Source organism: Terrapene carolina, unplaced genomic scaffold, assembly GCF_002925995.2.
Source record: "Terrapene carolina triunguis isolate 2854851 unplaced genomic scaffold, T_m_triunguis-2.0 Scaffold120, whole genome shotgun sequence".
NCBI lineage: Eukaryota > Metazoa > Chordata > Testudines > Emydidae > Terrapene > Terrapene triunguis.
Genome location: NW_020664471.1, coordinates 9,946,346 through 9,972,026, shown reverse-complemented (window position 1 = coordinate 9,972,026; position 25,681 = coordinate 9,946,346). Strand labels below are relative to the sequence as shown.

Here is a 25,681-nt window from a genome sequence, read left to right as displayed (position 1 = left end):
ATGTGTTGGGTTTATTTTTTATTTAGCATTCAAATCATTTGTTGTAATTTGACCAACATTACTCCAGTTAATAAACCAATGAGAAGTCTCAACAAGAACGAAGTGTTGTTTATACCTACACAGCAACATTCCTCAGTGCAGGGCAAAACTGTAACCATTCATTTTTGAATGTGGAAAGTTACAAATACATAAAGTTATCAGAAAATAAAGTAAATGAAAACTGAACAGAAACAACAACTTTAATGAGTTGACATGATCTCATATTTTAAGCATTTACAAAATGTTTACATTATTACATAAGCGGTCGAGTCAAAACAGTGGACTAGCAGGAATACAAAGTCTGAGAATCTGAGATATGATGGTGGTAGTTTTGATCTGAACACTAAGTAGACATCTCATTGCAATTCAGTACTATATCAATATGTGTAAAACCATTATTTTTAAACATCAGTAAGTTTAGTGCTAAAATAATAAAACTCAGATCTCTTGGACTTCTGGTCAAATGTGTCTTTCAGTTTTTTCTTCAGACACAAATTACTCTCTAATAATATTCACAAGCTATTTTAGATTAGAAGTTAAACTGTACAAAGATTTTCAGAAACAAGTGCATAAAATCCTCACTTAACATAATTAGACAGATGTTTGTTTGTAGTTCTTGGTATCCAACACTTTTTTCCCACACATTGAGCAGATGCCTAAAAATGAAGAATAAGGTGTGCAAGTCATATAAGAGTCTTTTTTGGGTAAATTTCTTTTCAACGATTTTCGTGGCTGTAAGTCTTTATAAAGAGTGTCTCTTCCAAAAATTTGTCAAACAGGAAAAGTTGACGGATGAGTAGAATGAGCTCTCATTCTCAAGTTGTTTGTGTACTCTCTTGATTTTTATAAGAAATGGCAAATCATGCAGTAGTGATATTATGTCTGCTAAAGGAGTTTATTTCTCAATGATACAGCTACACTATGGATAAATCACTAACATTTAAAATATTAACATATATAACTAATATAATTAGGGCTGTCAAACGATTAAAAATAATTTCAATTAATCATGAGATTAAAAACAGTCGTGATTAATCGCAGTTTTAATTGCACTGTTAGAAAATAATAGAAAACCAATTTAAATTTATTATAAATATTTTTGGTTGTTTCTCTCCATTTTCAAATATATTGATTTAAATTACAACACAGAATACAAAACGTACAGTGCTCACTTTACATTATTTTTTATTACAAATATCTGCACTGTAAAAAAAGATATAAAAGAAATAGTATTTTTCAATTCACCTCATACAAGTATTGTAGTGCCTACAAGTCGAAGCATAACGGGTCATACCAATGTTTAGCATATCTGGCATGTAAATACCTTGCAACGCCAGCTACAACAGTGTCATGCAAACACCTGTTCTCACTTTCAAAGGACATTGTAAGAAAGAAGCAGGCAGCATTAACTCCCATAAATGTAAACAAACTTGTTTGTCTTAGTAAAAACAACGAGGAGTCCTTGTGGCACCTTAGAGACTAACAAATTTATTTGGGCATAAGCTTTCCTGGGATATAACCCACTTCATCAGATGCATGGAGTGGAAAATACAGTAAGCAGGTATAAATATACAGTGAAAAGATGGGAGTTGCCTTACCTAGTGGGGGGTCAGTGCTAACGAGGCCAATTCAATTTGGGTGGATTTGGCCCATTCCCAACAGTTGACAAGAAGGGGTGAATATCCACTACAAATTCTGCACTTTTACAATAAAAAGATTGCACTACAGTACTTGTATCGGGTGAATTGAAACATACTACTTTTTGTTTATCTTTTTTGCAAATAATTGTAATAAAAATAATATAGAGTGAGCACTGTACACTTTATATTCTGTGTTGTAATTGAAATCAATATATTTGAAAAAGTAGACAATATCTAAAAATATTTATCATATATTTAAATTGGTATTCTATTATTGCTTAACAGTGTGATTAAAACTGTGATTAATCATGACTTTTTAAAAATCTAGTTAATTTGTTTTGCGTTAATCGCTGGCAAAACTGCGATTACTTGACAGCCTTGAATATAATTAAAGGTCTGCTGTAAACCAATAAGAGCTAGGAAGTTTAGAGTCAGGAATGGAGCATCAACTGACCCCTGTGTGTGCCCAGCTCAACGGTATGGAAACACTATTGTATATACCATAATGGATGCATTACAATAGTCTGCTTCTTTGCGCTGAAGATTTGATCTTTAACTTTTACTTCTCAGTTTCAGCTTAGTGCAAGTTTCGTTTACAATGGACCAAGTACTTGTATAACTGGGCCAATAAGTCTCCTTCAATAAAATTTGCATTATACTTCTACTGATTGTGGCATATGGTTGCTCCATCTGATTGCCACAAATTGCAACTGGATTCATGGGAAGTCAGAGTCAGCCATAAAGACAGCCATTGACATCTGCTCTTCAAGAACCACCATCACTCAATTCTCTCACAAACTGGGTTCCCCTCTCTTCCTTTTGTACTACACAGCCAGAATCAGAGGCCTTGTGAGGCTTGTATGCTACAAGCACCTAAAGATAACTTCTTTTGGCGTGAGACTATTAAATATAAAGTAAAATTTGAGACTATATGGGAAAACTGCAGCAAAGGTGTAACAAGATCCAATGGTTGGAAATTGAAGCTGGACAAATTCAGACTGGAAATAAGGTGTACACTTCTAACAGTAAGGTTAATTAACCATTGGTACACTTTAACAATGGTCATGGTGGATCCTCCTTCACTGGGAATTTTTAAATTAAGACTGCATATATGCTCTGGGGAATTTTGGGGTGGAAGTTTATGACCTGCATTATATAGGAGGTCAAACTAGATGATCATTATGGTCCCTTCTTGGCCTTAGAATCTATGAATCTCTAAATAAATTTCAAACACAATCACATTATTTTATATTAAGAGAGATCATGAAGTTGCTCAGCAACAGCAACCTTCAATAACAGTTTTCCATAAACCTACCAAGGTAAGTCTGAATTATTCTTCAGCTCTATTTCTGATGCCAAAAATTAAAACAAGTGGAGTTCCATTTGTGCACTAAATTCAAGCTGGATGGGGAAGGAAAAGTCAAGCTACATAAATCTCACCTTTTTTATAAGCACATCCCTGGCAGTAGTGAGACCCTGGCTGATGAACAGAACTCTTACAAATCCGGCATATTGCAAATTTGTTCTTCCCATAAGGATCAAATCTAGGATGAAAAAATAAAATATTCCACACATTAGACGTACATGTAAAAGTCATAGGAGAAAATACTCCCATCCGCCTCATCATGATAACGGCAAAATCACTGAACTTAGAGTGACTATGAACAGACAATGTAGAAAGACTATGGCCGTGGAGAGAGACATTCAAAGAGTCCTAAGGCCAAATATGGCATATGGAAGCTAATCATATGGCCCACTGCACACCCCTGCAGTGTGTAGACAAAGCTGATCAAATGCAAGTCTTTATTTGTAAACTATTAATGATAGAATATTTTGCACTTCCACACCTTTCATCTAATGGTCTCTAAGCACTTTGCAAAAAGTGAATTAAGCCTCAAAACTCCTGTGAGGCCAACAACTATCACACTATTTTACAAGTGGATAAACAGGCACTCAGCGGTTTCTCAGTGACTCATGGTCTCACAGAAAGTCTTGTCAGACGTAATAACACAGGGGTGGGCAAACTACAGCCCATGAGCTGTTTTAAGCCGGCCCGCGAGCCGCACCACATGGTTCGGCCCCGCTCCAGCCAGGGCGCTGGGCCGGACCACGCGGCTTGACCCCGCTCTGGCTGGGGCGCAGGGTCAGGGGCCGCACCACGCAGCTCCCGGAAGCTGCGGCATGGCCCCTCTCCGGCTCCTACGCACTCCAATGGGAGCTGCAGGGGTAGTGCCTGCGGATGGGTCAGTGTGCAGAGCTGCCTGGCTGCGCCTCCGCGTAAGAGCCGGAGAAGGGACATGCCACTGCTTCCAGGAGCCGCTTGAGGTAAACGCCGCTCAGAGTCTGCACCCCCTGAGCCTCTCCCCATGCCCCAACCCCCCGCCCCAGCTCTGATCCCCCTCCCACCCTCCAAACCCCTCGGTCCCAGCCCAGAGCACCATCCTACACCCCAAACTCCTCATCCCCAGCCCCATCCCAGAGCCCACACCCCCTTCCACACCCCAACCCCAATTTTGTGAGCATTCATGGCCCACCATACAATTTCTATTCCCTGATGTGGTCCTCGGGCCAAAAAGTTTGCCCACCCTTGCAATAACAGAACCCAGATCTCCCAATTCCTAAACAATATCAAACCCTTCCTCTCCAAATCTAAAAGAAGACATTAGTGCACAACTATGCAGATATATGAAAGTTTAGGGTGGATTTAAGCATTGCAAAGTTTGGGCAGTTGTACTGCTATGTTCCCCCTAGAACACAGCAATACAAGACGAGTCTGAAGATGCATACGTTTGTTTACAAATATTTATAGCATCATAATATTGCATGGTCCTTGCCTCAAATAGCTTCTGTTCTGTGAGACAAATAGAAAGAGAATTGTATATTAGTTTTAAAAACTACTCAGAAATACATGAAACAAGTTTTGGCCCCAGAACAAACTTTATGAGACCTTTATTCTTATCTGAGTAAAGTTAAAATTGCAATACTAACCTTGCCTTCTTTGAAGTCAGTGCCTTATTTTCATTTAGTTTTCGTCCGCCACTTTCTTTATAGAGGAAAGATAAACCAATGTACTGACTAATATCAAAGTCATTTGTAAAAAGCTTATTTAATAAATTAAAAAAAAAAAGACACACTCGTATGCCCCTCCCCCCCCCCAGGCATGATCAAATAAGGGGGAAAAGTTCATTCAAAACAAGAGCCCAGGAATGTCATAAGTCTTGAAAATCCAATAGAACACACATTGAGTTCTCATATTACTTAGTCACATTACTACTACTATACACTAAAAGTAGCAGAGGTGCAATATATTATAAACAATGAAAAGTTATCTAAAGGACATGAACAGTTGTGACTAACGTAAGACTCAGTTCAATCAGCTTGCCTGGAGACAGTATATTAAAACATAACTCTTAGAGCAGGGGTGGGCAAACTTTTTGGCCTGAGGGCCACATCGGGTTTTGGAAATTGTATGGAGAGCCGGTTAGGGAAGCTGTGCCTCCCCAAACAGCCAGGCGTGGCCCGGCCCCTGCCCCCTATCCCCCCCTTCTTCTCACCCCCTGAAGGCCCCCCACCGGTACTCCTGCCCCATCCAACCCCCCCGTTCCCTAATGGCCCCCTGGGTGCCCTGCCCCATCCACCACCCCCCTTCCTGTCCCCGGACTGTCCCCCACCACCCCATCCAACCCCCCTCCTTCCTGACTGCCCCCCAGGAGCCCTGCCCCCATTCAACCCCCCTGTTCCCTGCCCTCTGACCGCCCTGACCCCTATCCACACCCCGAACTCCCCTGCTCTCTATCCAACCCCCTCCTGCTCCCTGCCCCCTTACCGCGCTGCCTGGAGCACCAGTAGCTGGCGGCACTACAGCTGTGCCGCCTGGCTGGAACCAGCCACGCCACTGCGCAGCACAGAGCACCATGTCAGGCTGGGCTCTGCAGCTGCACTGCCCGGCCACCAGAGCATTGCGCCGGTGGCGCAATGCGCTGAGGCTGCGGGGGAGGGGGAACAGCGGGGGAGGGGCCAGCGGCTAGCCTCCCGGGCCAGGAGCTCCGGGGCCAGGCAGGTGGCCGTAGTTTGCTCACCTCTGTCTTAGAGGATGCATACTCAATATTTTGTACATTTACAGAAACTTCCATCAGAGAATCTCTACAAACTATAATTTGGTCTCAATATATTAATTCTCATTTCCATTGTACAGTTAATTTGATACAGGTTTTGGTCAAGGAGGAAAAAATGGGAAAAGGTCTGGTTCCTTTTCCTATTGACTTCAAAGAATTGGTATGTAAAGCCACAGGTGGGTGGACTACAGCACTGCACAGGGCTCACTGCACAATTGAGGTCTTAGTTACTTGCCCAATATTAGACAGAAAGTCTGTGACAGAGCTGGAAATGGAACCGAGGGTTTCTGACTCCCAGTTCTGTGCCTTAACCACCAGGCAGTCCTTTCCTTTCTCTCTTCCTCCCAAAAGGATGAGCAGTCATATTTAATTACACCCCAATACCCCATTTTAAATCTGTTTGTTAGTTTGGGGCTCACGTTCCATTTAGCTGCTAAATATGTAATAGTTCAATATAAAATAAAAAGTGTTTAATACTTATAAATACTCAAGAATAACTAAGTGAAATACTGACCAGGACTATTAGTCTGAAGGTGGATGCAAAGTAAAATGTTGAGGGTGAGTGGACTAAAGCAAATAAATGGGTAGAAAAAAATGAATACAGGGTACCCCAAGGATTAAGATGTGAGATGACAGGACCTCTTAGTCCATGTTTACACACATCATTATTTCGTACTGCGATATAGTAGAAATACATACAGCACCACAGAAGAGCAAAGTAGTTACATTCCCAATAGACTGAATTATCAGGGGGAAAGAATCTGACTTAAACGAAGGACAGAAGTGGAAGACCAGCTTATCTACTGACATCTCTTTGTGTAATAAGAACATAAATTCTTCCTCAATTAAGTAACTCTTTCAATGCAGTACCTGTAGTGTTTCTTGCTCCATCCTTCCATGTGTCAGGTGTAATCACAGTGCCAAGTTTCTTCTCACCTATAACAGATCATACAGCGGGGGGGGGAGGGGGGGACGAGACCTAGTTATCATTAAGGCCTGTAAGCAAATGCTGCTGATCACTACAAATGTCATGAAATATGTATTTCCGAAGCCAGGGCTCAGCAAGCCGGGCTGGGCTTGGCTCCATAGGTTCCCTTCGCGAGAGAGGCCTGTTCACCCACAGAAGCAGTGACACAGGATCAGGGCATAAGGCGAGAGCAGGGAGAGCCAAGAGGCAGTGGCGCGAACCTCGAATGGGCGCCAAGCAACAGGTGCTCCACACAACCCGGGGCCGTTCAGCCCCTAGCTATGCCCGTCTCGGTCCCCACCTACCAGCCGGGGGGGGGGGGGGGGGGGGGGGGGGAGGGCTGCGCCAGGGCCCTACGCCCGCGGGGACTCACACTTCTCGCAGACCATGCTGAGTCCGAACCGCGCGCCAGGCTCCGCTGCCGGGCAGCCGCAGGGAGACAGCAACTGTAAAAACGTAAACAAACCGCCGCTTCCGCTTCCGGCCTCCGCCTCGCCCTGCCCCCTGGACCCAGCCTACTGGTTTGCCCAAATCACATAGCAAGTTAGCCTGATTGGTCGCCACCACTTGTCAATCTCCGCCCTTCTTTCCACTGCATTGAGCAACGCGCGCCGCGCGGCCACCGACGCAGAGACTAGAGCGAAGGGGCAGGTGAGCCCCGTGATCTCTGACCTCACGTTCGGCGTAGCCCCGCCCACTGCCTCATGGGTGAGACTCAGGTAAGAAGAAGACCGGCCTTACCTCCACCGGGCTTCTCCCCTGCGCAGGCTTCTCCCCCCACTGCCTCCCCCCGCCGGCTTCTCCTCCCGCTGCTTCCCCCGCGCCAGGCAGCTCCCCCACTGGTCTCCCTCCCCGGCAGGCTGCTTCTCCTGCTGCTCCCCCACCTGACTCCTTTCTTCCGTAGGCTGCTCCTCCCGCTGCTGACCAAATTCGGGGATGAATCCTGGTCACGTGCCGGCTGAGGCACGTTGCACATAGGCTAAGACGAAGGCAGGTCATGGCATTTTGCTCCTCTGCAAATTGTCTGATGGCCCAAAGCCTGCGGTGCAGACCTGTCACTGCCTGGGGATGCAAACGTCAGCATGGCCCATGCGTCAGATGTTGTAGCAGGAAACATTATCACAATCCGTTGCCAATTACAGGTTACAAAGAATAATATTAAGCAGGAACCCTTCCCCTCCCCAGTGTATCTTATAAGACTGAGTAATTGTTTTGTCTTGGCAAACAAAACCAGGATTCCCCATATATCTGAGAAAATCAGGAGAGGGTGGGCTGAAGAGTTAGCTTATTGAGTTTCTTTTTGGTTGTATGTAGTAAAGGTTAAATCTTAGTTATTTGAATGCCCTACCTCGCAAACAGTTACAAATTTAGGTTGACTAGAAGTGGATAGTTAAGGTTGAAAATTGCATCTGCTCTTTAAAGGGTTTCCATCAATTTATAATTTATATATATTTTTCCATGGCCCCATGTTTTAACACTGTAAATTATGAAAGCAAATATTTTTTCAAATCTGCTTTTTGTTTTTTGTGCGGTTTGTTTACTTTTTGTTTACTCTGTGTGTGCTTTTGTTCACATGGAGAATGAAAATGCTGAGTTTCATTTTGTTTGTATGTAGTTTCTCTTTGTGCTCAACATGGGAACCAGTATATCACAGTGTTGTTGCAAACACTTCAGAGGAATGTTATATATAAAAAAATCATCAAAAATGTTTCTATTAGTTGTCTCAAAATCAAATTAATCAGCAGTGAATCAGCATCATCTAGGCTGTGTGAGTATTCAGGTTCAGCCAGCTTTTGAACCATTGGGTAACCAATTTTAAAGTATTTCATTGCTGGTTTTTTATTCTGAAACTGTTTTGGAATGAAACATAATGATTGCTCCTAAACTGAGTTTTCTGTTTTAGAACAGCACATAATTTATCTTGCTATGCATTCTAACCAGGAAAAATATTTTTCCTCCCTCTTAAAGTTTTCAATAATTAACTACAGTAATGTTGTTTGCTTTATTGTAGGTGGATATTCAAGATAGAACACCATGAAAGATACAGAAATAAAGAGACTGCTGTCTGCCCACATTGTCTCTGTTTTGTCCATTAGCCTAACAACTATTGTTCCACCTCTCTTCTTGGAGAACTTCTCAGTTTTGGGAACACACCTTATCTGGTTGTGCATCTGTTCTATTTGTGTAACTACTGTAAATATAATCTTGTATATAATACTTAAACCAAATCCATCTTCTAAGAGAATTTCATTTGCTCACAAGGTAAGACTTCGTATAGTTAGCTTAATGCTAGTAGCTTTGAGGGAGGATTGACTATCTTTTTACTGAAGGAATCAGCGAGGAAAGTGAAAGGACAAAATACATTCAAGTGCTTGGTTGTCAAATCTTGGCCTTTGTAAATGATCTGAGTAAGTGTGTATTACCTTTTGAAATGAGTCCTGTAGTAATTTTTGTTGTCAGGAGGGGGTCGCAGTCCAATGAAGTTTGAGAAACCCCTATTACAGGATTGTAGAAAGTTAGATACCCATTTCTGAAAGTGGCACTGTCCTCTTGAAATCTAGTCAGTTTTAAAATGTAGTTGGAGTCAAATATAGTTTTATATACTATGATGTCTCTGAGTCTCTCTGCCAGTTTTTAAAATATTTTGTTTATTTTTTAATCTTCCTTGGTACTTTGTGGAAGATGCATTCCAATAAAAGAAGCATACAACACAAAGGTACACGGGAAACAAACTGGGAAACATTTTTTTTTCATGTTTTCCTTCTCAGTTATAGTCATTGTAGGTGTTGTTTGTAATAGTACTACAGTAGATAAAACACATTTTCAAACTGAAGTGTGATTTTATTTTTTTAAGCTGATAGTGCTTTAAAACATTAAACACAGGAAAACTTGTATATTAAATGATTAGTTTCAGCCATAGCCCAATGTAATAACTTCATTGGCATGTTTCCAAGGCAGGCATAGTGGAACGCTGTTGATAAAATGAAGAATATATATTGCTTAATGTACTATTTATAGAGCATTATCCTGATATTTTAGTGTTATTTTTTTAGGTAACCAAATTTCTAAAATGCTGTGTGTTCTTCTTCATATCATGTATACTGTTTCATGGAATTATCGTTCTTTACGGAGCACCACTAATAGAGTAAGTCTGAAAACCCTATCTTCACCTAAAAGCTTTAAAGCTCCTTACAAATATTGGTTAAAAGGCTTTGGATTAAATTCTGACCCAAACGAAGTTAATGGCAAAATTCCCATTGATTTCAATAGAGGCAGGACCTCACCCCATTGTCTGTATACATTTTGAGGCAGGCACTAGTAGGAATTAAAAACAGACAGCTGACCACTTGCCTTTTAATATATGCTCATTCGGTTTTATAATCTACATGGAAAAATGATAAAAAAAAAATTTTTTTAAAACTGCATGGGAAAGTTGCAGTACAGTAGAACCTCAAAGTTACAAATACCTCGGGAATGGAGGTTGTTCTTAACTCTGAAATGTTCATAACTCTGAACAAAACATTATGGTTGGTCTTTCAAAAGTTTACAACTGAACACTGACTTAATACAGCTTTGAAGCTTTACTATGCAGAAGAAAAGGAAGCTTTTAACCATTTTAATGTAAACGAAACAAGCAAAGAAACAGTTCTTTACTGTGTCAACTTTGTTTTTAATGTTCCCTTTATTTTTTTAATAGTTTATGTTAAAAACAGTACAGCACTGTATTTTGCCTTTTTTAGGTGGGTGGGGTGGGGAGGTCTTTTCTGCTGCTGATTGCATACTTCCGGTTCCAAATGAGGTGTGTGGATGACTCATCAGTTCGTAACTCTGAGGTTCTACTGTAGTTGTATAAATGTCCCATGTTCTGCTGTCTCTTCCTATCATATTAGCATTTGGGATGTAAGTTATAGGGGGAAACCTGCTTTGCATCTGTCATGGCTGCTGTTTGGAAGTGGCATTGAGATGCTGAGTAATGACATCATCATGCAGGTAAAGCTCGTTATCTGCTTCCACAGTCAAACTAGAAAGATGAAAGGTTTGGGAAAGTAAAAAAATCAGTGGATACTTTAGTTCAAAAGTGACTATCCATACAAATTACCAGTGTGTCTGTTAAAGTTGTACAGGGCCCAAATATTTAAGATGATTTACTACATTTTTTAGTTTGTTTAGCGGATATGGGGCTATCTGGGGATATTGTATTCCTTTCCCTTTATTCCTAAAGGCTGAACAGAAGAAACTTCTCTTGCTAGATTAGTTTTAAGAAGGTATGCACATTTTCTAATGGAGCTGGCATTTTTTTTAAACTTTAGACTCCTTGCTCTTAATCTTTTTTAGTTAATTTTGTTATATCCCTCCTTTTATAGGTCAGTGCTTGAGACATTTCTGTTTGCAGTACTTCTATCTACGTTTACTACTTTACACTGCTTGTGTATGCTGGGACCAAACATCCAAGCATGGATAAGGGTATTCAGTAAAAATGGGTAAGTTTTCATTTTCCTCCTTACAGTATAAACAGATATGATTGCAATAAAAACAATGAGGAGTCCGGTGGCACCTTGAAGACTAACAGGTTTATTTGGGCATAAGCTTTCGTGGGTAAAAAACCCACTTCTTCAGATGCATGGAGTGAAAATTACAGATTCAAGCATAAATATATATTGGCACATGAAGAGAAGGGAGTTACCTTACAAGTGGAGAACCAATGTTGAAGGCCAATTCGGTCAGAGTGCATGTGGTATACTCCCAATAATTGATGAGGAGGTGTCAACACCAAGAGAGGGAAAATTGCTTCTGTAGTGAGCCAGCCACTCCCAGTCTCTAGTCAGGCCCAAATTGATGGTGTTAAGTTTGCAAATGAATTGTAGCTCTGCAGTTTCTCTTTGAAGTCTGTTTTTGAAGTTTGTTTGTTGAAGAATGGCTACTTTTAAATCTGTTATTGAATGTCCAGAGAGATTGAAGTGTTCTCCTACTGGCTTTTGTATGTTACCATTCCTGATGTCTGATTTGTGTCCATTTATCCTTTTACATAGAGACTGTCCAGTTTGGCTAATGTACATGGCAGAGGAGCATTGCCAGCACATGATGGCATATATCACATTAGTAGATGTGCAGGTGAATGAGCCTCTGACGGTGTGGCTGGTGTGTTTGGGTCTTATGATGGTGTCGCTAGAGTAGATATGGGGACTGAGAAGGCAACGGGGTTTGTTACAGGGATTGCTTCCTGGGTTAGTGTTTCTGTGGTGTGGTGTGTAGTTGCTGGTGAGTATTTGTCTGTAAGTGAGGATTGGCCTGCCTCCCAAGGCCTGTGAGGGTGGGAGATCGTTTTCCAGGATAGGTTGTAGATCGTTGATGATGCGCTGGAGAGGTTTTAACTGGGGGCTTTACGTGATGGCCAGTGGTGTTCTGTTATTTTCCTTGTTTTGCCTGTCCTGTAGTAGGTGACTTCTGGGTACCCGTCTTGCTCTGTCAATTTGTTTCCTCACTTCCCCAGGTAGGTATTGTACTTTTAAGAATGCTTGATAGAGCTCTTGTGGGTGTTTGTCTCCGTCTGAGGGATTGGAGCAAAACCAACTTCCACACAAACTTCCACGTGACTGGACTTTACAAAATCAAGACAAGCCATTTACAACGCACACTTCACTTCTCTACAGAGGAAAAAGAAAGGACAGTAAACTATCTAAACTCCTACATGCCACAGGGGGCTACAACAGTGGTACCCTTAACTCACCCAACAATATTGTTAATCTAGCCAACCACAAACTTAGCCTGGCAGAGGAGTCTGTCTTATCTCAGGGACTCTTTCTGCCCCACCACCCCCACGAACATGATACAGTTCTGCGGTGATTTGGAAGCCTACTTTCGCCGTCTCCGACTCAAGGAATATTTTCAACACACCAGTGAACAGAGCACTGACCTACAGGAGCCCTCCTACCAACACTAGAAGAAGAACTCTGCGTGGACTCCTCCTGATGGTCAAAATGATAGACTGGACTTCTACATAGAGTGCTTCCGCAGATGTGCACAGGCTGAAATTGTGAACAAACAGAATCACTTGCCTCATAACCTCAGCTGTACAGAACACAACGCCATCCACAGCCTCAGAAACAACTCTGACATTGTAATCAAAGGAGCTGACAAAGGAGGTGCTGTAATCATAATGAACAGGTTGGATTATGAACAGGAGGTTGCCAGGCAACACTCCAACACCACATTCTACAGGCCACTATCCTCTGATCCCACTGAGGAGTACCAAAAGAAACTACACCATCTGCTCAAGAAACTCTCTGCTACTGCATGGGAACAAATCTACACGGACACATCCTTAGAGCCCCAACCAGGGGTATTCTATCTGCTACCCAAGATCCATAAACCTGGAAATTCTGGACGCCCCATCATCTCAGGCATTGGCACTCTTACAGCAGGATTATCTGGCTATTTGGACTCTCTCCTCAGACTCTACACTACCAGCACTCCTAGCTATCTTTGAGACACCACTGACTTCCTGAGGAAACTACAATGCATTGGTGATCTTCCTGAAAACACCATCCTGGCCACCATGGATGTAGAAGCTCTTTACACCAATATTCCACACGAGGATGGACTACAAGGTGTCAGGAACAGTATTCCTGATGAGGCCAGAGCACACCTGGTGGCTGAGCTTTGTGACTTTGTCCTCACTCACAACAATTTCAGATTTGGGGACAACTTATACCTTCAAGTCAGCTGTACTGCTATGGGTACCCGTATGGCCCCACAGTATGCCAACATTTTTATGACTGACTTAGAACAGCACTTCCTCAGCTCTTGTCCCCTAGCACCCCTCCTCTACTTACACTACATTAATAACATCTTCATCATATGGACACATGGGAAGGAAGCCCTTGAAGAATTCCACCTGGATTTCAACAATTTCCACCCCATCATCAACCTCAGCCTGAAACAGTCCACATAAGAGATCCACTTCCTGGACACTACAGTGCAAATAAGTGATGGTCACATAAACACCACCCTATACCGGAAACCTACTGATCGCTATACTTACCTATATGCCTCCAGCTTCCATCCAGGACACATCACATGATCCATTGTCTACAGCCAAGCTCTAAGATACAACCACATTTGCTCCAATCCCTCAGACAGAGGCAAACATTTACAAGATCTCTTATCAAGCATTCTTAAAACTACAATACCCACCTGGAGAAGTGAGGAAACAGATTGACAGAGTGAGATGGGTACACAGAACTCACCTACTACAGGACAGGCCCAACCAGGAAAACAACAGAACACCATAGGCCATCACGTACAGCCCCCAGCTAAAAACCTCTCCAGTGCATCATCAACGATCTACAACTTATCCTGGAAAATGATCTCCCACCCTCACAGGCTTTGGGAGGCAGGCCAATCCTTGCTTACAGATAGCCCCCCCCCAACGTGAAGCAAATACTCACCAGCAACTACACACCACACCACAGAAACACTAACCCAGGAAGCAATTCCTGTGACAAAGCCCGTTGCCTTCTCTGTCCCTATATCTACTCTAGCGACACCATCATAGGACCCAGCCACACCATCAGGGGCTCATTCACCTGCACATCTACTAATGTGATATATGCCATCATGTGCTGGCAATGCTCCTCTGCCATGTACATTAGCCAAACTGGACAGTCTCTACGTAAAAGGATAAATGGACACAAATCAGATATTAGGAATGGTAACATACAAAAAACCAGTAGGCGAACACTTCAATCTCCCTGGACATTCAATAACAGATTTAAAAGTAGCCATTCTTCAACAAAAAAAACTTCAAAAACAGACTTCAAAGAGAAACTGCAGAGCTACAATTCATTTGGAAACTTAACACCATCAATTTGGGCTTGACTAGGGATTGGGGGTGGCTGGCTCAGTACAAAAGCAATTTTCCCTCTCTTGGTGTTGACACCACCTCATCAATTATTGGGAGTGGACCACATCCACCTTGACTGAATTGGCCTTCAACATTGGTTCTCCACTTGTAAGGTAACTCCCTTCTCTTCATGTGCCAATATATATTTATGCCTGAATCTGTAATTTTCACTCCATGCATCTGAAGAAGTGGGTTTTTTACCCACAAAAGCTTATGCCCAAATAGACCTGTTAGTCTTTAAGGTGCCACTGCACTCCTTGTTGTTTTTGTGGATACAGACTAACACGGCTACCCCTCTGATACATGATTGCAATAAGCAACATGTCCTGGAGTCTTTTATAAAGAAAATAAGGCTTTCTGAATAAATATACAAGGTCATTATTCTTAGAGTCAAACTTATCACATCCATAATTTAGGGTTGTCATTGTTTCCCTTATGAAGCATCTGCGTGGTACAGTTGATTAGTGAGTTAGCTTTTTGTTTCTGGCTTCCAGGATTCAAAATCTAGTTTAACACATCTTTAAAATAGTTTGATTCTAAGTGTACACTAGTCCACAGTGCAAAATCATTGAACAATTTGCCTGATCATCACCCTTTATAGAAGAGACCCAGGACTGAATTCTATGTGATAATCTGCACATTTCCTCACTTGATAAGTGTTGAAGTTACAGAACTTTAAAATGACACTTCTCACCACCTGCACTCAAGGTATTATAACTTAACTGAGAACAAATGTAGTTGACCTTAGATAGAAATTTGATGCACATGATCTTTGCCTATAAATAATCTTTTTCTAATTTTCTGATAAATCTGTTTTCATTGTAGGAAAACTCAAATGTTCTGGTGTCATTATTTAAACTAATTAGGAAAATAAAATCAGCTTTGTTGCATAATGAAATACTGTAGATCATTACATTTGCTGGTATTGAGGACAGAGTCCTTTTTGATTGTTTAAAGACATATAATCCACCAACCCGCTCCCAGATAACCAATAACTTCAATTAGAAGATGGAGACATTGACGATTAAAAACTGCAAACGCGATAGTAGTAATTCTTTACACACAGATTTTTATTATGTATATCATACTATAGGTCTATAAGGCTAAAGTCTGATCACACTTGTTTTTACGTTTAAGTGAATCACTATTGACTTAAGTGGAGTTACGTCTGATTTATACCAGTGTAGAGAAGATCAAAATTAAGCATACTGTGTGTAATAGTTACATGTAATGACCTTTATATTAGCATATAAGCTGTGTGTGGGCTTTGGTAGTCATTAATCATCCTTTTCAGGTCAGTTGCATAGGGCATTTTCTCCTTTCACTCTAAAGAGTAGATAGGGAAACAGAAATTAAACCTCTGAAAGATTTAATAAAAGATACTGAGTATTTTTAGTCAAAATAAAGTAAGACTAAGTACTAAAATGTTGTCAATCCACCCCATTGTGCTGGGTGGTTTTAGCTCGCCAAACGGTAGGTGAGTTCGTGACACACATTCTACAATGATTTCCTCTGTTCTACTAGGTTAGATTTCAGCTTTAACTCAGTTCAGTTCTTTTCTAGGATTCAGTTTAGCTTTTTAATGTTGTTTTGAACATAATTATTTGTATGGCTGTACTATGCTTTAGGAAGCAGGCTTGTCTTGTCTTGGCATTTCCACTTGGAGAGACCACACTCCCTTCATATCTCTTTTTCAGTGTCACAACATTTTAAAGTAAAATACATGTTTCATTCAACGTAATGCAGCTGCTTTGACTCATTATCTACTGGGTGCAAATCCATTGCAAAGAACTACTGTGGTAATCTTGTAGTCATCTAGTATCTCAATGGTTTTCCTTTCTGGAAGTTAATTGCTTAGTTTTTAATTTATTAACTGGAACCATGCTCACAGGAGTGAGGTGGAAGTCAGGGGGACATGAGCTGAGGGAGGGGCTGATTGTGGGTGCATTGTGTTCCCAGGTTGATTTACTGGGTTTACCATGTGGAGTGAGGAGTGGGTGATTTGATGATGAGGGAACATGGAGTGGGGAAGGACAGGGGACACTTTTGCCTTAAAAAGTTTTAGTATGTTGAGTTGTGGGGGAGGGGAAAGGGAGAAAATTTTGTACATAGTAGAAATGTATTTTAGAATAGGGAGAGGTAATCTTTTCATTGAGTTCATTGGATCAGGCTCAGTAACTGTGATCTTATTTTTGTAACCCTCATCCACCTATGTGTTTTTTAAAAATCAATAAACCAAGCTCTGTAGAAGGTGCATGTGTTTGTAATGAAAATGCTATAATTAATATTCTATTGCAATGACAAAAAAAAGCTTGAAATTAGAAAGCTATTAAAGTCTAGCTTAATGAATACAAATATCTATCCTGAAAAGGGTTAGAGTTGTGTTATGCATTCATATTGCCAAATTATTCACTTTGGATCTTTGTGAAATCTTTCCACTATTTCAGTATCTCCTAAAATAAAGATCCAGATGTGAATATCTTTTCCCATAACTATTGTAACATCATGTTCAGTATGCCCCACCATAGGGCTGAAAGGGCTTTTCAAGTGGACTACTTATCACATGTAACCCTTTATATCCTATTGGTATAGTTACAGATGAGTCAATCCCTTACTTCTTACATAGTTGAACCTGATCCTGCAAGATATGTAATGTTTCTTTGAGTGCTGGGCACCCTCAGTTCCATTAGTATCGCTTGCAGAGGCATTCACCACTTTGCAAGATCACTTGTGAATTAAATTATTATGACATCAGTTTTTAATTTAATGTGTCTCTCCTTTTAAAAGAATGTTTGCCCTTTTGTAATGACTTACATAATTTTTGAAGCCACATAGATCAGATCTGTGTATTGTAAAATAATCAAAAATTGCTGCAGAATTTTCCATTGTGCAGAATTTTCCGTTGTGTAGTGTACAGGGAAGAATTGTGGACATAATGTTCTCAAATAAAAATGTGACATTGGATTGTAAGTGTCAAATCTACAGTTTAAAATTGTGTAAAAACAACTTTTGTTAGTTTAGCCTTCTAGGATTTGATTTAAAATTGAACATAAATTGATACTTTAAGAGTTGGAACACTTCAGTGTTAGCACAATATTTATAGTATACATATGCATTTGATCTCTTTGGCCTGGTCTACACTAACACCCCAATTCGATCTAAGGTACGCAACTTCAGCTACGTGAATAACGTAGCTGAAGTCGACATACCTTAGTTCGAATTTACCGCGGTTCAGACGCGGTCCACACGCGGCAGGCAGGCTCCCCCGTCGACTCCGCGGTACTCCTCTCGCTGAGGTGGAGTACCGCAGTTGACGGCGAGCACTTCCTGGTTCGAATTATCGCGTCCAGACCAGATGCGATAAATCGAACCCGGAAGTTCGATTGCCAGCCGTCGAACTACCGCGGTAGTGTAGACCTGGCCTTTGAGATACACCTCTACCCCGATATAACACTGTCCTCAGGAGCCAAAAAATCTTACCGCGTTATAGGTGAAACCGCGTTATAGCGAACTTGCTTTGATCTGCCGGAGCGTGCAGCCCCGCCCGCTCGGAGCGCTGCTTTACCACGTTATATCCGAATTCGTGTTATATCAGGTCATGTTATATCGGGGTAGAGGTGTATGTAAATAAGTTACTGTATTTTACTTCATGACATCCTGTGCCAAATTTTAAGTAAACCCTAATCTGAGCTCCAGTTTTCTCTAATTCTGCATCCAAAGAATGGGTTGCCTAAGCCAGTTGCTTCTGGACTCTGTAGTATGACAGCTAGTATTGCAGCTAATGTCACTAAGCTAATCGCATGCTATCATATGCTGTCACAAGCTGATGGGAAAGAAAAACTGTAAAAAAGTCATCAGTACTATATTCTATAGTACATCTGATACTGTACTATAGAAAATGAATTGAGAGAGATTGATTTTTATTTGGTGTTGATTCTGAAAACCGAAGTATTTAGTTTCCTGTAAGATGTAACTTAATTATTCAGTTATATGGTGTCATATGTTCTTGAGACTTTAAAGTGTCCTTTATGCAGAAGTGCTACATTAGAGCATGCCAAAACTAGAATTGCACATGAACATTCTACTCTAAGGTGGGATCCCCTGCCTACGAAAAGTGCAGCTGCACACCATGGGAGCAGACAGCCTCACCCAGAATTGCGGGGAGAGAGCTGGGCCAGACTCATCGTGTTAGCCCCTACTCCTGACCCACCCAGCTCATGGCCACAGTGGCCCATGCCTCTCTGGGGGCACTACATGGGGAAAAAGCTTACCTCACCTTCTGGGTGAGGGAACAGGGTCAAGTTGCCCTAGACTCCAGCACATAGCGATTATCATGGTGGGTAGGAAACGAGCCACTGGAGCTTTCTTATGCTGCCAGCTGATGTAGTTAGTCTCTAGCTCAACTGTGCTGCAAGTCCAGGAATTGAACTCTACTGATGATGTGAGGTTGTTACTGTTGCACATAATAGAATTTGTATTTATTTTTCCTTTTAAAATGAGGAAATTGCATACAGAAACCTCGTTAAAATACATTATTTAGGCTGTAGAGTCAAACATTGAAAAAAGTTAGGAAATGCCAGACTATAGATTGCCTATGCAACCTTAACTCTGTCCCTTGTCTGTATCATAGAAGATTAGGGTTGGAAGAGACCTCAGGAGGTCATCTAGTCCAACCCTCTGCTCAAAGCAGGACCAATTCCCAACTAAATCATCCCAGCCAAGGCTTTGTCAAGCTGGGCCTTAAAAACCTCTAAGAATGGAGATTGCACTGTGTGATTGTATACTATGTCCTCCCCAGGACCCTGACTACTCATTCAGCGCATAGGATAAATGATTCTCAAGGAATGAGGCTGCTATTCAAAATCTTTATTCAGTTATTGGCCCCTGCCTGCCTTACTGCACACCATCCAAAGCCTGCAGTGAATACAGAATTATTCATTCCTTATGGTCTTTTCTAAAGCACTCATCACCCTGATATCTGAGTGTCTCACAGACATTAATGAATTTGTTTCCACTTCAAGATAACAGAGTGGCAGAGCCAGACTTGGAACTCAAGATCTCCTGATTCCCAACTTTGTGCTCATTCCTTCAGACCACACGGCTTTACAGCCAGAGGTGCTGCAATACATAACTCCTGTTGACTTCAGCTGCCTTTGCAAGTGCTCAGCACTTCAGCAGGTTATGCCCCGGTGTCTCAAGTTGGGCAACCAGAAACTGGGGAACATGCACTTACTGTCCACTTGTCAATTTTAGTTTTAAGTGACTTGCTGAGCATCACATGGTATCTATGTTGCAGAGGCAGGGATAGAACTGAGGTCCCATTAGGGTGTTCACCTGCCTTAAGCAGAAGATCATCTTCCCTCTTACTGCAGTTCTCTACTTATCTCCCCGCTTCTGCAGAAAATGAGGCAAGGATCCTACAAACAATCTCATTCACTACATAACCTTAATTCATTCCATGAGTGCCTTCCATCCTGTGTACTGAATGAGGCAGGAATCTGGTGGAAAAAATACAATCTTTAATTACATGATTATGTATCATAATGCTTATGCACAAGAGGGGCAGATTAAGGTTGCACAAGCAATCTTAATTCTTGCATTTCTTAACATTTGAATGCTTTACTTTGTAACCTTAATTTTCTTTTAATATGGAGTTTTGGTATGTAATATAATTTTGAGTGTATGTACAAAAGCATGCAGAGGATTTGAGTTGATTTTAATTACTATTCTTGACAATGAAGTAGCACTTAGTTTAACGTTTTTTAACTGAAATAGCTGTTTAGGTTCCAAATGATCATTTAAACATCTTTTAGTTATACAGTTTGTGACAGGTTCGGTCACAGAGATCCCCTTGGGACTGTCACCTGATGTGCTGAAATTACCTCTGAGCCCATTTTCCCTGCCAGCTTGGGACTTCCAGAACCCTGCCTTGTTGAGCCAGACACACTAGCGTGCTGCAACCCAGACCCAGGGTCTGGGCCATGCCCCCAAAGCTGCAGACTTTAACTAAAAACAGCTCAGCAGGTTACCTGTCTCCAGCACCCAGGCCCCAATGGGATCCAAACCCCAAATAAATCCATTTTGCTCTGTATAAGCTTTATACAGGGTAAGTTTGTATTGTTTGCCCTCTATGTCATTGATAGAAAGATATGCACAGCTATTTGCTCCCCCAGGTATTAATCACTTACTCTGGGTTTACTAATAAACAAAAGTGATTTTATTAAGTATAAAAAATAGGATTTGAGTGGTTTCAAGTAATAACAGACAGAACAAAGTAAAAGCAAAAACACACAAGTCTAAGCCTAATACATTAAGAAACTGATTACAGGTAATATCTCACCTTCAGAGATGTTCCAATAAGTTTTTTTTCACAGACTAGACTCCTTCCTAATCTGGGCCCAATCCTTTCCCCTGGTACAGTCCTTGTTAGTTCCAGCAGACATCTCAGGTGGTAAGCATTCATAAGCATATTTCCATAAAACATATGGATTGCAACATCACACAATTGTTACCATTTAGTAAATGAAAACAAACTAAAGTGCACTGTATATATGTTTTAGGAAATGAATAATGAAGTGTGTTTATATCTAAAGTTGTCTAATGAGAGAGCCAAATTTTAGTAGTAGTATTATGTTAAGCTTTAAATGTGAATACTTTGCATTTACAGGTAACTTGCCTGTGATTTATTAAAATGATTATGAATGCAGATGGAATATTAACTTTTGTCTTTGCAGAGAAGTGTCACAATGGTAGAAAACTCAGCCCGGGCACAAGTGGGTGCTTCTCCATTGACTGCACTGGAACTCTTCCTGCTTACACCACAACTGCATTTGGCCCAGTGGATTTTTTTTTTTTATAAGTGATTTCGTCTCTTATCATACATGTGTTCTGGGTTTGGTTCTGTTCTATATCTTCAGTGATTTAGCTAATGGCATAGAGAGTACACTTATAAAGTTTGTGGATGATACCAAGCTGGGAGGGGTTGCAAGTGCTTTGGAGGATAGAATTTAAAATTCTAAATGATCTGGACAAACTGGAGAAATGGGCTTAAATTGCAGCAAGGGCGGTTTAGGTTGGACATCAGGAAAAACTTCCTAACTATCCAGTGGTTAAGCCCTGGAATAAATTGCTCAGGGTGGTTGTGAAATCTCCATCATGGAGATTTTTAAGAGCAGGTTGGACAAACACCTGTCATGGATGGTCTAGATCAGGGGTGGGCAAACTATGGCCCGCGGGCTGGATCGGGCCCCTCAGGGATTGCCCCCCGTGGCGTTGCAGGCCCTGCACCGCTCTCAGCAGCGGCCAACCCGACGTCCCTGCGGCCCCCGGGCCCTCGCCTCCAGGCACTGTCCCCCGCAGCTCCCATTGGCTGGGAACGGGGAACCGCGGCCAATGGGAGCTTCAGATGAGGTACGTGGAGGCACGGGAAAGGCAGCGCACGCGGAGCCCTCTGCCCCTCCTCCCCCCCGGGACCACCCCAGAGCCCGAACCCCTCCTGCACCCTGCCCCCAAACTCCCTGCCTTAAGCCCCCTGCCTGCACTGTGCACCCCTCCTGCACCCCAACTCCCTGCCCTGAGCCCCTGCTGTACCCCACACCCCTCCTACACCCCAACTCCCGCCCTGAGCCCCCTCCTGCACCCTGCACCCCTCCTGCACCCCAACCCCCTTCCCTGAGCCCCCTCATACACCCCGCACCCCTCCTCTGCCCCAGTCCCTTGCCCTGAACCCCTTCCTGCACACTGCACTCCCTCCCACACCCCAACTCTCTGCCCCGGCCCTGCATACAATTTCCCCACCCAGATGTGGCCCTCAGCCCAAAAAATAGTCCTGCCATGAGTGCAGAGGACTGGACTAGATGACCTCTTCAGGTCCCTTCCAGTTCTACGATTCTGATTCTTTGTGCTAGCTACAATTATCTTAATCTTAACACTAAAAAAGAAGGCTAATAAGCATAATATTCTGTATTCCTAAATTAAAAGGGACACCATTAATGTTGGAAAAAATAAGAGTTTCTCTCCTCTCCAACAAATGTCAGGCTTGCATTGTAAATATGTTATAGTCTATATTATATTGATCTTACAAACACACGCTTAACTTTTTGCATGTGAGTAGTCTTGAAATCAATCGCATCAGTAAAGTTTATGTGCATTTGTAAGTGTTTGCAGGATTGGGGCCAAAGAGTCTAGATTCCTTGAAATGAGGGCTGGAGTTAGTCAAAGTATGTTATGTAACCTAGACACAGCACAGGAACATTTGTGATGCAGTCTTTGATCTGTCAACCTTGACAAAATCTTTCCTTAAAGAAAAAGAATCTTAATTTTTTTGACTAATGCTTGTAGAGAGCATTACTGTTATCTTTTATCTTGGCTTCTTTCATACATTCACCAAGTGTCATTTTTGATATCCTTGGGAAGTAGGAGAAGAATTTTCACCTTACCCATACCACATCTTAAAGAATTACCTTCAAGAGAGGATTGTTTCAGAATCTATCACTGTATACAGTCATCAAACCCAACACTACACAAATGGTAATCTCCTCGTTTAGAGTATTATTACTGAGCCAAAAATAACTTATTTTAGCATAGGAAAACTGTTCATAAACATTAAGTTGTGCAATAAGCTGCCATTAGGAAAAATATTTCTGGCTAAAAGTGTGGGAGGTGCTCATTCAATAATAATTTCTCAAAAAATAGCTTTTTCAGTGTGGTCAGGTAATACAGGATGTCTAAAGCAAAATACTATCTTGAAATGGAAGTCAAATTTCAGTGGATAAATAAACAGTGTAGCTCAGGGGTAGGCAACCTATGGCACGCGTGCCGAAGGCGGCACGCAAGCTGATTTTCAGTGGCACAAACACTGCCCGGGCCCTGGCCACCAGTCCAGGGGGCTCTGTATTTTAATTTAATTTTAAATGAAGCTTCTTAAACATTTTTAAAACCTTATTTACTTTACATACAACAATAGTTTAGTTATATATTATAGACTTACAGAAAGAGACCTTCTAAAAACGTTAAAATGTATCACTGGCACGCAAAACCTTAAATTAGAGTGACTAAATGAAGACTTGGCACACCACTTCTGAAAGGTTGCCGACCCCTGGTGTAGCTCCTTCCACCAAATTACAGCAATCCTGCTATGTCTGCCTTTCCTCCAACCCTTGAGTTACCTCATTCTTGGTACATCCTGACTAGATTTAGCAATGCTTTCTCATTTGAACAAGAAAATCCTTATAAAGCTTTTAAGAAAATCAAATATCAATAAACCAAAAAACGAAGAGACTATATATGAAAATGAGCTGGCAGTCCAGGGACACTCTGACTAATCATTATTGCTAGGTGACTCCCTGTGCAAACTCATGTCAAGAAAGTGCTAATATAATTCTGTTAAATGCAAACTACTATGTAAATGCAATGTAAGATGTTCCACAAAATGTCAAGAAATGCAAAATTAGTGTTGCATATCGTTTGTTGCATGGGGTAAACAAACAGGATGTACACACTTAAGACAAACTAGTGATGATAGAACATATGTGCATCATGAAGCATTAACATGAATTTTTAACCTTAGTCTTGTCATTTCTAAAAATTTGTTATTTCAACTAGGAAGTCATACTATTGAAAACAGATCTTTTGTATTTAATTGTATTTGATTTTCTTTAAGTTAAACGAAGAGCGAATCCAGCGTTGTTTAGCATGTGGAATTTATGGATTAGATTTTGCCCTTGGTACCTACAGAGATGCTAGAGGTGGGGTAGGGAAGACTCTATAGCAATTTTCTTTGCCAGTGGACCTTGTAAATTCCCCGAAGCAATACTGATAAGGCAGAGGATATTCTTGGTAGAGAAGAAAAGCATCTGCCCAGGAGAGTGTTTGCCCTTCTGATGTGAGGAGGTTTCTTCAACCTTTGTCAAGGAGGCTCATAATTTAGGAATATGTCCAGATTGCCAGCTGCTCTTGCAAACTGGGTTGGCCACAGCATAATCTCCTGTGCAGGTTTCAGATGATAATTGTGATTGCTTATAGTCTATCTGATGTTGATCTGATCACAGTTATGTATGAATTTGTGACTTGATTAGAATGTGTTCTTAAAGTTACAGTTGAAGAACACTCAGATGCTACATCTGGTTCAGAACATGGCAGCAAGTCTGTTTAGTGGATTAGATGTGGGCAGCACATTACAACTCTTCTCAAACGACTGTATTGTCTCCCTGTTTGCTTCTAGGTACAGTTCAAAATATGAATATTGATCAGTAAGGCCTTGAACAGTGTGAGTCCTAACTGCCTGAGAAAACACCTTAATCACTTTCATGACTGCCAAAATCACTTGTGTGCTCTGGTTTAGAGACTGTGGTGATGGGCATCAATATAAAACCTGAAAATAAGATAGGCAGTATTTGATAATCTCTTGCAGAGGAGGAGCCTACATTTTGTAATTTTTCCCCATGTGGGTCTGACATAACCCAAATTATTGGTTTTCAGGGCATGCTCTGAAGGCCACCTTTTCTCCTGAGCAGGAGGTTATGCGGTCTATTTTTCTGAAGGCTTGTATACACGGTTGTGTCTATTAATATTAGACTACCAGCTAGTTTTTCTTTGTTTCTATGCACCCACAGATGTGTAATAGGCACTATTTTATAAATTAACAACCAAATGCTCACTTACATAGTTGAACTTGCAGACATCACTCATTTGAGTCCACAGACGTAAATATAAGAAACATTTTCAGTATATACACTCAGTAAACACTTTTCAGGTTTAATTAACTGAAAGAACTTTTTCAAACCTTACAAAACCACTAGTATTTACAACACTATGTTTAAGCAGAGTTGCGGACTTGTGTACTCCATCCTTGTCCAAAGAAGTGTAATTAGGTTTGTTCTTTTACAAGAACACAGTCCCTCAAAAACAGTCCCATAAATTTACAAAAAAACCTTTTGCTCTTTAAGAAAGGAGAAAAAAATACGATAAACCCCCTTTGGTTAGAGAATGGGCAAGAAACATTCAGCCTGAAAGGTGA

The 25,681-nt window shown here is 41.3% G+C and overlaps 2 protein-coding genes across 2 annotated transcripts in view; one reads left to right on the top strand and one right to left on the bottom strand.

Moving 5' to 3' along the window:
* Positions 1 to 221: 221 nt before the first annotated feature.
* CRIPT (CXXC repeat containing interactor of PDZ3 domain) lies at positions 222 to 7,249 on the bottom strand. The gene is made up of 5 exons (XM_024210696.1): positions 7,135 to 7,249; positions 6,665 to 6,730; positions 4,668 to 4,722; positions 3,120 to 3,223; positions 222 to 695 (listed from the first exon to the last, which is right to left on the bottom strand). The coding sequence occupies exons 1-5, from the start codon at positions 7,148 to 7,150 to the stop codon at positions 631 to 633; spliced, it is 306 nt and encodes a 101-aa protein (XP_024066464.1). The 5' UTR covers positions 7,151 to 7,249; the 3' UTR covers positions 222 to 630.
* A 124-nt stretch (positions 7,250 to 7,373) lies between these two features.
* The window catches only part of PIGF (phosphatidylinositol glycan anchor biosynthesis class F), a 45,233-nt gene continuing 26,925 nt past the window's right edge, over positions 7,374 to 25,681 (top strand). Inside the window, exons 1-4 of the mRNA XM_024210693.2 lie at positions 7,374 to 7,480; positions 8,773 to 9,023; positions 9,815 to 9,906; positions 11,126 to 11,242. Of these exons, the coding sequence (XP_024066461.1) occupies positions 8,796 to 9,023; positions 9,815 to 9,906; positions 11,126 to 11,242 (437 nt within the window). The 5' untranslated portion in view covers positions 7,374 to 7,480; positions 8,773 to 8,795. The remainder of the gene's footprint in view (positions 7,481 to 8,772; positions 9,024 to 9,814; positions 9,907 to 11,125; positions 11,243 to 25,681) is intronic.

Excerpts from the sequence above, each read along its gene's own strand:
- CRIPT (XM_024210696.1), bottom strand. Across the intron at positions 4,723-6,664 it reads TGGAGCAAGAAACACTACAG|AAAGTGGCGGACGAAAACTA; the intron begins GTACTGCATTGA and ends TCCTCTATAAAG. Across the intron at positions 3,224-4,667 it reads CTGACTTCAAAGAAGGCAAG|ATTTGATCCTTATGGGAAGA; the intron begins GTTAGTATTGCA and ends TTTTCATCCTAG.